At 34.1% G+C, this 13,265-nt stretch overlaps 1 protein-coding gene across 1 annotated transcript; it reads right to left on the bottom strand.

Annotated features, from left to right (window-relative positions):
- Window positions 1-2,217: 2,217 nt before the first annotated feature.
- On the bottom strand, window positions 2,218-12,392 carry LOC126772397 (gustatory and odorant receptor 22-like). The gene is made up of 9 exons (XM_050492760.1): window positions 12,320-12,392; window positions 10,321-10,470; window positions 9,648-9,746; window positions 8,983-9,155; window positions 8,518-8,717; window positions 7,857-8,002; window positions 3,536-3,732; window positions 2,880-3,041; window positions 2,218-2,405 (listed from the first exon to the last, which is right to left on the bottom strand). The coding sequence occupies exons 1-9, from the start codon at window positions 12,366-12,368 to the stop codon at window positions 2,253-2,255; spliced, it is 1,329 nt and encodes a 442-aa protein (XP_050348717.1). The 5' UTR covers window positions 12,369-12,392; the 3' UTR covers window positions 2,218-2,252.
- Window positions 12,393-13,265: the final 873 nt, after the last annotated feature.

Below are 13,265 nucleotides of genomic sequence, written 5' to 3'. Positions count from 1 at the left end.
TTAAACATTTTCAATTATTATAATATTTTTTTTATCATTTCTTGTTTTATAAAATAAAAGAGTATTAAGATCTGTTTACATCAATGTATATCTTGACTCATATATTAAAGACCCACGGATACTCCCACGTTTCCTGCGGCCATTTATAGCGATCCCTTGCCATTTCAACCGGAATTCGCTACAGAATTCTTTATACACACGCTCACTTGACTACAGATGTATGGGGTACATGCTCAATGTTGAGATTTAGAAATATGTGACTAAAATTTTAATGTACCGGAATTTTTTTGATATAAAGACAGTATACGACAATTTTTTTATTAAAATACGGCGGGTAAATTAGCCACCTGTTGGTAAGCTGACGCCACTGCACATAGACATTGCCCATATACATTTATCAGACCATGCCTGTAAGGCTAACCATGAAAACTAAGACAAAAATATATATAAAAATAAAACTAAAAATATTTTTCACTTTAAGCACTCATTTTAGTTGTATATGTAAAATGACAAGATAATAGTTATTTTTTTCTGCCCTAATATTTTTATATAGAAAATGAACTTTACGTTGTCTCTAAAGTTTGTTTGGAATAAACTTTAGTAGAAAGTAGTAGTAAAATTGTGTTTTAAAATAAAAAAATATTAAGTAGTAGATGACCGACGCACAAGCGCTGTATTTTATAGCGAACCAGAAATATATAACTTAATTAATTAATAAAAACCATTACCAATCAAATCAACCTTGCTGAATATTTAGTCTTGTTCATTTGCATACCCCAGCGACGTTTTAAATATACATCGCCGAATTTTCATTCACTTTAATCAATCAAGAGGCTGTATGGAATTTTTTACTTTTTTAAAACGGCATATTGAATATTAAGATAATATTTCAACGTAAAAATATTTTTATGAATTTTCTATGAAGAAGAAAATGTAAAATTTGTTGTAAGTACTTGCGAGCTATTGTAAATTGGCAACAATGAAACTTATCGGTAAATTCTAATACTATTCACTTTTCTTATGCGACATTGAAAGTAATAATTTGAATAGAAATATTATTTCTATTATGTAATGTTTATTGTGGAAAAAACCTGGGTTTCGTAATGTGTTTTTAAAATAATTCATATTGAATAATTTACTTAAACAATGCTTAATAACAAAATTGAAATGAAAAAAAAACACTTTCAGACTACTAAATAATGACAGATAAACAAAATAACTTTGACAATACAATAAAATTTGGCTTAATCCAATATGGAGCTCGAAACCTGCAGTCTTCCAAGCTAACCACTAGATCAACGTAGGAAGAAATTTATGAATGAAATGTATTTGCTTAAAAATAGTGACAACACTTTGTAATAAGTATATTATTAAAATGTTATCCTATTCTTTAGCGTTAAGGTTATTATTAACCCTTCAAAAATTGTAACGTAACATTCTCTCAGAGTGAGATTAATTTTCCAACAGGTCTCCAGGATAAGGGTTAAGTTTTCTCTGAGGAAGCTTAATCTTAAACACATGAACCACCACACACTTATATGAATGTAAGTCTTCATACATTCTAGAAAAGCTAGATCTTTGCGATGTAATTTGGCACTTTTCGATTTCTTAGTTGTTGGGTGCATTTTAAAATATTACACCATACAAAGTGTGGTATTTGGATATTCAGAGACAAACAAAGCTATTCATTCAAATTTTATTTTACAGATACTACATTTATGTCTAAAGGTTGGCTACCTTTCAACATTTCTTATCATACATGATTGAATATGGTTGAATATTAAAGGATATAAAAATAAAAAGCCGAGAATCAGAATTAGAATAATATTTCAATAACGGAATTAATAAATATTTAAGTTTTTAGATAATACCTTACATACGTACATATTTTAAATATGGAATAAGCAACTGTCAGAAGAATAATGTTACAAAGTATTGTAGGGTACAAGATTTTTTTTAAAGGATTAATACGAGTCTCTTACCCACGTTGGGCTTACGATCTGTTTATTGTTCAGACGAGATTACAATTTAAAGAGAAAATTGTGATTACTCAATACTTTCTACACCCTTTAACCCTTTTATAAAAAATAAGTAAATAATCAGATTCAAAATAAGTGCAAGTGTATTCTAATAAAATTTGTTTAAAAAAATTGTTTTATGCACTATAACTTCAATCTAATATTTGTGCATTTAATATCCCTAATAACAATGTGCTTTTCCTAAAGTGGATTTTAATTTTTATCAATTATTATTTATTCATCATATTCCTCCTCGTCCGGAGCTAAAGTACTGGACGTATTGAACATAGTGCTCACAATTTTCTTGATCACTTTTGTGCCTTGTCTCAAAAGTGTCAACTTGAACTGCATAAGGACTATGAGGTATGTCGACATGAATGATATGTTCTGGAAAAACAAAATTATGTTGAATATAAAAACTAGATTCAATCACATGAATGTCAATTTATATGTTATATTAAGAAAGTGCATTTAGTCAACCATTGTTATTTTGATCTATTTTAATCATTCTAATTATTTTGATTATTAATTTTCAAATAAATCGTCAGTACTTCACTAATACCACGTACAAAACAATTTTAATATTTAATTGTAGAGTCTAAGTATTCCAAACAGCCTAACTATTTGGGATTCAAAATCATTTGAGGTTATGGAACATTTGTTAAATATATGTATATATCAGCAATTGCTGAATCCATAACTTTGCGTGAATTTTATAAAAGGTTTTAGCTACTCATTATTAGTATTATATTTTATAAATTTAAGACGGACATTTGAAAGAAAAAACCTAATAAAAAAATCTAACACTCATAGTTTTAAAGATGAAATACCGAAATAGTCTTATGTAGGTAAAAAAATTACCGCAGTGAACAATTCTCTGTTAATGTTAGTAAATCCATCAAGGTTCATAATAGGTGGATTCTTCGCGATAGCAACTAGAAACATCTCAACCTCGCGTTGCGTACTGCGATCGATAGCGCCCAGATTAACATTCAAAAGACGCATTTGAAATTCTAGACCGACCTGGAAATTAATTAATTAGTATTTTAATTATCATTGTAATTGTCAACAATTAAGTTTCAAATAATTTTCAAAAATTTAAACTTGAATTCTCGAAAGGCCATACTTATACTATATTATACTTTTAATTTTCAAAATACAATGCTTCTAGCATTACTCTCGCTAATTTATTGTGAATCTACTACTGGTTCGGAAAAAAACATTTAAGACAAGAAAGCGGAGAACCGGCTAAAGTAATTAAGCAAAATAAAATTCATAATTCATATAAAATATAGTATAAGCCGTATCAATTCAATTAAAATTTACGTAAAATTTATTTGACGTCCAGTATATACTTGAAACTCGTAATGTGAATAACGTATGCATTATAAAATATCAATTACAATAGTTCATTAATTTTATAACACACTAGTGTCGACACATATTTACATTATATAGTAGAATAGCTTTATCAAAGAAAACGACCTATAAATTGAAAATGATTACATGGACCTCACCTTCCTCGTAGCGTGATAAGCTTCATTACAAATGATGAAAAGCAGGGTCATACAATAGCCCACTATCACAAATAATCCCATTTCTTTGTAGCTTAGACCATGCTCCAGTATTTCAGAGAGGGAACCATACAAGGAAATTGTTGTAGTAAAAAATATTACCATGCAATATATACCGTACATATTTGAGTATGCTCTACCTGAAATTATTTTAATTAAAATTTCTTTTAAATATATTTAAAAAAGAAATTATTTTGTAATTATATTTAAAAGGTTCAAGGATAAAGACTTTCCACTTCAAAATTGATAGCGTATTTTTTTTGGTTTATATAATTAAATATTAATTAAAGAGGGTATTCCATACCTTGGCAGTGCGTATCAGAAACGAGGAAGCAAATCGTTTCGTACGTGTCTTAAATACGTCAACTACGTACGGATGTAGATCTTTTCGATGCCTCGGAGTTCTATGGTAAAATGGTGACGGGGGAACCAAATTAAATAGTTCCTGAGCACACTCTCCGAAATATATCTTGTAGAATACCGACAGACAGGAAATCTTACGACGATGTTCTAAAGTCTGGAGTTTTGTGACCTGGAGTGTCTGGTCGCCAATGAGCCTTCTAGCACGACGATCCACTGAATCCAAAACTTCAAGCTGGTACTTAGCAGAGCCGTCCCATAAATGGCTGCAGTACTCCATGCACGATCTGACTTGGGCTTGATATAGAGTCAGAAGCTGTTCCGGTGTGAAGTACTGCTTGACCTTATTGAGGATGCCAAGTTTTTTGCCAGCAGTTTTAGCTTTGGATTCAATGTATTGTCCAAAGTTGAGTTTGGATGTTAATGTAACTCCTAGAAGCTCTATACTGTCGGTGATGGGTACAGATACACCTCGGAAAGTTGGAGTCAGGTGGAATGGACTCCTCTTGGCGGTAAACAAACACGCTTGAGTCTTGGTAGGATTAAATTTGACGTGGTTATCATCGCCACAATTCGATACCTTTTCCAATGTCAAATTGATGTGTTCTACCAAGGCCTCCCTGTGCTCACGAGTTTCTGCTGCTTTAGCTCGGGGACCGGATATGTATCTCTTCGTTACAATGCTGTCATCTGCGTACCCAAAGATACCGGGTTTTAGCAGATCGTTTATATGCAGCAGGAAGAGTGTTGCGGAGAGAATTGATCCCTGAGGAACACCAACATTAATCGCCATTAGATCAGACGAGAAGTCATCTAGGACAACTCGAAATGATCGTCCACTCAGGAAATCTGATATCCAGTTGCAAAGGCCAACAGGTATCCCGTAGCTAGGAAGCTTGCTCAGAAGCCCCTTATGCCAGACCCGGTGGAAAGCCTTGGACACGTCAAGTGAAACGGCTAACGCTTCGCCGTACTTGTCCATGGCTTCGCCCCAGATGTGAGTAGTGTACACTAAGTGATCTCCTGTTGCTCAATTCCGCCGAAAGCCGCACTGCTGGTCCGATAGGAGATTGTTTTCTTCGAGGTACGCCTGGAGTTTGTTATTCAATACACGCTCCATACCTTTGCAAAGTATGGAGGTGATTGCTATGGGTCTGAAATTGGCCGGGTCGGCACGGCTATTCTTCTTAGGTACTGGTTGTACGTTTGCAATCTTCCAAGCCTTAGGGACTTGAGCGGATTTAAGATAGAGGCGGTACAAGCGTGTTAGAATAGGGGACAACTCAGGTGCACAATTCCTCAAGACTATTGCTAGATTCCCATCAGGGCCACTGGCCTTATTCACATTCAAGGTGCGCAGAATTTTTAGAACCTCTCTTTGGCGAATTCGTATCTCTGGCATGATTGAGTCGCAAGGTGGTATGTTTGGTGGTGAGGCACTTCCCGCATCGAGACGTGAATTTTCGGCAAACAGAGCCGCTAATAGGTTAGCCTTTTCTGTTGCCGTAAAGGCCAGGGATCCGTCAGGCTTCAGCATTGGAGATAGTGATGGACGACAGAAGTTCGTCTCAACCGACTTGGACAGGGACCAGAATGCTTTACTACCACGGGGATAGGAAGCTAATTTGGCTCCAAGGCGTCTAGTTCGGTTGAAACGAACCTTCTTGAGGACCTTCTTGTAGGACTTGTCAGCAGAGTTAAAGGCTCCCTTATTAGTTGCAATTTCCGGAGTTTTGGTGGTGCGGGCTACTGCCCACGCTACAAACGCTGCGTTTTTATGGGCGTCAGCTTCAGCGCACTCAGCGTTGTACCACCTAGGGATCTTGCCATCTAATGATACGACAGCATATGGAATAAAGAACTCCATAGCCTGACGTATCACTTCAGATATTGCTTGTTCGCAGCTCGACGGATCATTGGAAGACAAGCATATCTGCCGCCAAGGATAGCATGCAAAAAAGTGTCGCATCTTGTCCCAATCTGCCAACTTGTATCGCCACACCCATCTGGTTCCAGTGACACCAGAGTTCAAAGGGTGGAAGTTGTAGATCGACCTGATCACACAATGATCAAAAGTTCCCACGTCCACGTCCGGCACTCGAGTTGCTTCATGTACCAGCAGAGAGAGATCTAGCGATATTGCGCTTCTCTCCCGGCGTGGTTGGTGTTCTGGTATAGCCAATCTTGGTGGTGAGCATTAAAATCCCCCAGAAACACCATTTGAGCAGTCGGGTAACGACGCTGGACGGCATTAGCCGTCACGCTGAGATACTCAAACATCCGAGTTGTCTCCTGGTCACGACTGTGCGACCTATAGACGCAGGCGTATATAATCTGGTTTGGAGCAGATCATATGTATCCGATACGCACCACATTACCGAAAAATTGGGCACCTCCAAGTTTCGGAAACGCCGGCAGCAGATGTCATTACGAGCGTACATACAGACCCCAGCACGAGATTTGATGTTGTGTTCGAGTGAATATCCGGGATACTGTAAGTACGCTACATCTGCTGGACCGGTAATTTGTGTCTCCGTGAGAAAGAGCAAGTTTGGCTTGGCGGTTTCAAGGTGGTGGTGAACCGCAAAGAGATTTGAGTGCAAACCTCGTATATTTGAGAGATGCACTGAAAAAGAGAGGTGGTGCAGTCGCTGTAAATCTTTCTTCATTCTGTTTTTACAAGCCATTGCGTGTGGGTGTGAATAGGTATGGGGAAATGGAAGTTATATGAGGTGCCGCATTTTGGACATCGTGATTTTCACCACAGAGACGGAGATGGTAGACTCAACTGGAGACCGCGGGGACGCCCGATCCCCCCTGGGAATCGCCACACGACAAATCGCTATGGCGGTTCGGCTTTGTTCGCATGGTGGTAATACTAGCTACGGCCGGAGCCTCCCACCTAGAATATGTTGCTCAATTAGCCCCACCCAGGGGCCACGTGTAGGGTAATGAGGGATGAAACCTGACTTTGGACATGAGCAACTTTGACCCCCATTATTCATATTATACCATCAAACTGTTCGTATTGACTCGCCGCACAACATTAATATCACTCTAATATAATATACGCCCGCCGTCTTTCAAAGCAAATTATCTCTTTTCATCATCAGTAATATGTCATTTGAAAGTAAAAGACAAAGCATTGTGTAACTATAAAACGTTTATGTATTTGTGGGTGACATTTAACATGAAAATTAAATGGTTCCATATATGTAAAAAATAGGTATTTTAATTTTTATAACAGGAAAGATAAGTCTGGTATAAATATTTATTAATTTTTTAACAAAAGCTCGTCCTGTTATAAAATCCTTACACGAGTGCCTCTTTCAATTTACATATTTTTACTAGACTCGTTCTAATGTATTCGTCATACGAATATATCTCATTAAAGCTGTATTTTCTCAGTAAAGCTGATAAATTAGATTACAAATGTTTCGTGAAGCGTAATTTATTTGATTATTGCACACCTTGAACCTCCATGATGTGTTGTATTTTTCTATTATCAGTAGTAAATAAAAATCGTGTTTTACGTTGTAGAATTTAATTATTTGTTTTTTAATATTGTTACTATTGTTTGAAAATTTTATAAGGCCCAGTTTAAGAAGACCCAATGATTAGATTGCGGAATCTTGACTGGAGATTGTGGGTTCAAATCCGAGCGAGAACCTCTAAACTTTCATGTGATTCGTGCTCCGTAGTAAAAAAAACGTGAGGAAACTTGCATGTGAAAAACCTCCAAATTTCCTGTCAAAAGAAGAGGAGGCCTCAGCCCTGCAGTGGGATATATAATTACCTTTCTTTTCTTTTATTGATAGAAAAATACACGGTGAAAACGAAACACTACATATAAATGTGTATATTTAACTTTCATATATGTTTGATTAAAACAAATGTTTCTTACCCAACTGTTGCATCATATGCGATAAATCGACCCAAAGATGGCGAAACTGTGCTAATTTCAAAGCTGGATGTTCCGCTTCTAAAGCCTTGTGAAGGTTTGTCGCTAATCCTTTAGAAGCCGTTCCAAATGCATTGCAATTAATATACCTGTATAATAATCAAACAAAAGTATAAATCAAAAATGTTGTCGTCAATGTACACATAGCAGTTTTAAATCCGGGCAAGAAAAACTGATTTTATACATTAATTTGTATTTTTTTTTATGTAAAAGGGGGCAAACGGGCTTATGCTTACGTGATGGAAAGTAACTACCACCGCTCATGGACACCTGCAACATCGGAGGGCTTGCAGGTGCGTTACCGGCCTTAAGGGGATGAGTCAGCTCTTTTCTTGAAATTTTGGATCGGTTCGGAAAAGTCACCGATGAATTAGACAATATGAATGATAACATCATAAGAAAATCTGGATATAGCAGATAAAATTCTTTCCATTGCATATTATTGTAAATCTATCAACTTAAGTCCGATCAGAATAGTGGAGTAAGCTCCAATCATTCTTAACAAAATGGGAAACTGTCAGTCTGTTATCAAAGTTATTTTCACTGTATCTCAACGTTATAATATTATGTTATTATACAACAATGAAAAATAAATTATACCTACCATAATGAACAGAAGCCGTCCAGCATAGCAATGATGTGATAATATGCAAATGAGTGCCAGAGTTCAAAGTCATCTTGCAAATAGTTTTGCGAGAGAATAACAGCAAAACTGAGAGCCCACGAAAATATACACAGACCCCATGTTAGCGAATACAGATTTGGAAATACAATTGGTGTTCCAGTGATTTTGAGGTATTTCAGCTGAAAATAGGTGTAGCATTAAAAATTCTGTCGAATAAAAATTTCATAAAGACATCCAAACTCAATAACTGTTTACTGATCTGGCCCAGAATTTAAGCCTATAGTTTTTGCATCTGCTTTATCTTACACTGCTGTCAACGTTAATTATAATTATTACATAAATAAAAATCAAGTTCGATTTAATCACTGATGTATAATTATTAATAATATAATTCTTTATTTTTAAAATGAATAGTTATTCTTTTTTATATAATATATATGTCACCTGGTAATGTGTCCACATGTTTTTAAATATAGCGACTTCAGACCCGTGTCGCCAAGAAGCGATAGGTAACAAGAAGTGTGGGATAAGTATGCTGAGGAATATTATATTGTAAATAACCTCGTCGAAACGCTTGTTGGAGTTCTGTTGAAAGTTCGCAAGACGCTCGCTGCCGACTAAATGATATAACAGAATATGATTACATAGAAATACATATGAATTTTATGGCAATCTGAGATTGTTTATGATAATTACTTTTAAGAAGCCGAGATGGCCCTGTGGTAAGAACGCGTGAATCTTAACCGATGATCGTGGGTTCAAACCCGGGCAAGCACCACTGAATTTTCATGTGCTTAATTTGTGATTATAATTCATCTCGTGCTTTATGGTGAAGGAAAACATCGTGAGGAAACCTGCATGTGTCTAATTTCACTGAAATTCTGCCACATGTGAATTCTACCAACCCGCATTGGAGCAGCGTGGTGGAATAAGCTCCAAACCTTCTCCTCAAAAAGAGGAGAGGAGGCCTTTAGCCTAGCAGTGGGACATTCACAGGCTGTTACGGCAATTACTTTTAAAATATCGTATCATATATTGTATTAAAAAACTTATTTTTTTATTAAATGCTTTCAGTTTTGTTAATCAATACTTCCCACGAAATAGTTTACCTTTTACAACGATAATACTCTCAAGACTCCATACAAGATAAGCCCACAATGTTGCTTTGGAAATCCAGTTGTAGGTTGTACGTTTCGTCGTTTTTGTCTCTAAAATATTACATAATCATTTAAATAAATATCAAAATTATTTCTAGATATAAAAAATGTATTCTTTATATTTCCACACAATTTCATTGTGCTCCATAATTGTTTGGGCAATTTCGTTTCTTAAATGTAAAATAAACTAAGAGCAAAAACGTTTTGTAATTTTATTTTTTGTTATAACTTTTTAAAAATTATAAATGATGCAAAATATATTAGAACGAATTTATATATAACCAAACCGTGCGGACCGGTTGGCGTGGTTGGTAGATACTTGCCTTTCGAAGGTTGTGGGTTCGATTCCCACCCAGGACAGACAAGTGTGTGCATGAACATGTCTATTTGTTCTGAGTCTGGGTGTAATTATCTATATAAGTATTATTACATATAGTAGTATATCAGTTGTCTGGTTTCCATAGTACAAGAGCTCTGCTTAGTTTGGGATCTAATAGCCGTGTGCGAATAATGTACCAGTGTACCAGGATAAACCATGAACTGTACTAGAAATGTGTACAGAAATTGCATATTTATTTCTATATCTAAACAATTTACATAATTATAATAAATAAATATTACTAACGTCTATGCACTCTCATTATCGGCATGACGCCCATGATCTGAAAGAGAACCAGCAGGCTCTTTGTAGTGACGTAAAAGCTATCATGATAGTCAAGCAGCTCCCCATCTTTGTCTTCGATTTGTGGGCCATATATGTCCTTTTCTTGATAAGCTAAAATATGAAATGTTTTCGGCATTAATCATGGCATAAGCATTGATTAATAGGACAAAAAACAAGTTATTACAAGATTTTAGCTCAACTAAAAAATTATGCTTTTTTTAATTTTTTTGATATTCTAAGCTTTCACGCATCTTTTATCGGATTGAGGTAAACCGAACTGTTGTTGTTGACACTCGTAAAAAAGATTCTGTCGTAGTATTGTCATCGTACAATTTATAGATAACATGCGAATATTATCGATAGAGTGAGCCAGTGTAACTAGAGGCACAAAAGATATAACATTTTAGTTCCCAAGGTTGTTGGCACATTGGCGCATCCAAGGAATGAATGGTTTTTTACAGCGCCAATGTTTATGGGTGGTGGTGACCACTTCAGGTGGCATTAATAAAAGTTTTTATTATATTAATAAAAGTATAGTTAGAAGTGTTAGCTTGATAAAATAACTATTGAGCATTTTGTAAAGAATAGCCGTGCCCATTAAAATAAGTCTGCATTATGAAAAGAATTTAATAAGTTATAATTTATATTGTCATATTTACTACAAAACGTGATATTTGCTTGTTTATTTTTTATATTGTATATTTAAATATTTCGTACTTTTATTATTTAGTAGCTCTATTGTGACTACCGGTTCCGAAATATATTATATTATGATTAGTCAGTTGAGTACTGGATAGAAGCTCGCATTGTTTGGTTTATTAAAAAGAGGAACGGTAATTTTTGAGTTGTGAAACAAATTGTATTACCACTGTGGTTAATATTGAGTTATATTAAAATAATAAAACTGTTAAGACGGAGAAGAATGTTGGAATTTTAATACCTTCGAAATTAAGAACGTTTACAGAAAGTACTTACTTACTAAGAAGGGACTACTTAATTACATATGTATATTTTTGTTTGAGTTTTAGATATTATATTAATGTATTTTATTTTCTTATTTATTAAAACTACCATCTCTTGCCGTCAAAGCGCCGATAACAATAGGAACTTTATGCTATGTATCTTGTGTCTATAATAATTTTACCAAATTTTATGTATATTTTGACTCGATATGATTTGTGATGAAAGCCCACATACATAGCGCACTCGTGTTGAGTGTGGGACTTAAGTTAGTATAATTATCATTTTTTAAATTCTAAAAAATCTAATTAATATCAACGGCGAAAACTCTAAATGTTATTGACACTAAATGCGAAAAACATAAGTAAGTATACATTTTAATGATCCTTTTAATCATGCTGTCTATAAACATAAGCATTGAACATTGAAGAAAAGTTTTTACAATATTTGAAACAATAAAATCGAAACACTGTTATTGTAAGACAGTCAGCTTGTAATATAAATTATTAGATATTATGTGAATTATAATTATATAAATTAATAATAATATATATTTTTAATCTGGCAACAAGAACGAAGAAAGTAATATGGTAATGGGACATCGTGTAATAATGACAAAATCATGGTCGGCTGGACTTTTCAATGACCATTTGTAATAGAAATAGGATTTTCGCTTTTTATAATATTTCATGTTAAATTTCATCTAATCTGTGCCGATTACTATGTACATGTAATTAATTTTATTAATTATTTCATTATATGAGTGTATGAAATACATTTCTTATAAAAAGGAATAGCGAACAAATTTGCTGACATTGATACGGGTGCACTATAATTTACATGTGCAGTTTATGTAATTACTTAGAATTTGGCTTGATATTTTGCAATCTAAATCAATCTCGTCTCTAGTTTGAGATATGCATCAGAATATTAAGCAGGCTGTGCCATTAACATTACATAATGCCGAAAATATGGTAAAAAGAACGTTAAAAAAATCTACCTTTAATATCTTTTCCGTCGACCTTTTCAAACATGTTTCTTTTTCTCATTTCGCTATATTTTTTTAAATTATAAGATCTCTTGGTTGTTTCCATTTTTGTTTCTAAATTACAATTTATTCCTATTGTATTTTTTAATAAAGGTATCTTAGTATTGCCTTCAAGAGCAGGTCACGATATGAAAACTTCTGTAATAAAATACCATACAATCAATCATATTCCACCCTTCTCAGCTTACTTAGCAATGCGCACTTGTCAATGGAAATCCTTAGAGTCGATTGGCTGCATGTTGAATTGAAAATATTAAAAATTTAAATAATGTAAGTTAAGTAAAATAGTTCTAAGGTTATATATTATCATATATATATTGTTGGCTTGATGAAAAATAACTTGTTTTTATTTATAATTTATTGTATTTAATATTTTCTTACTTCCTACTATTAATTATTTTGGTTAAAGTTAATAGGTGCATATGATAGTCCAAAAGAAATATAGTAAAGTAAAAAGTTTTTAGTGCTAAAGTCGTCTCGAATCTCTTTATCCGTATTCAAGTGACGCCTTACCGTCGCTTCGTGACCATTAATTCATTTTTCATACTAATGGCGACTTTTGAAAACATTTAACAACCGGCTAAGTGAAATATTTGTTGACCAGTTGCACATTAATATTATAATGGTAAATTGTTGTTGCAATGATGTAAGTCAAAGGTTCTCTACGATAATCTATTATTACTTGTTCGCAGTAAATAAGTAATGCAGTTTGTGTTACATCGTAACGAAATGTTTTGAAAATGTAATTGTAGGTAAAAAAATTAAGTAAAAATAAAGATGACCAGTATGATAAGTGCAATATTGCATTAATCAGCTTTTTTGTTTTAAATGTATTTATGGCTGGAAATAATTAAGATCTTTCTTTTTAAGCAACTTAAACGATATTAATATGAAATGA

The sequence above is a fragment of the Nymphalis io genome, chromosome 12 (assembly GCF_905147045.1).
Source record: "Nymphalis io chromosome 12, ilAglIoxx1.1, whole genome shotgun sequence".
Taxonomy (NCBI): domain Eukaryota; kingdom Metazoa; phylum Arthropoda; class Insecta; order Lepidoptera; family Nymphalidae; genus Nymphalis; species Nymphalis io.
Note: the sequence above shows the minus strand (reverse complement) of the source record. Positions and strands in the feature narration are given on the sequence as shown.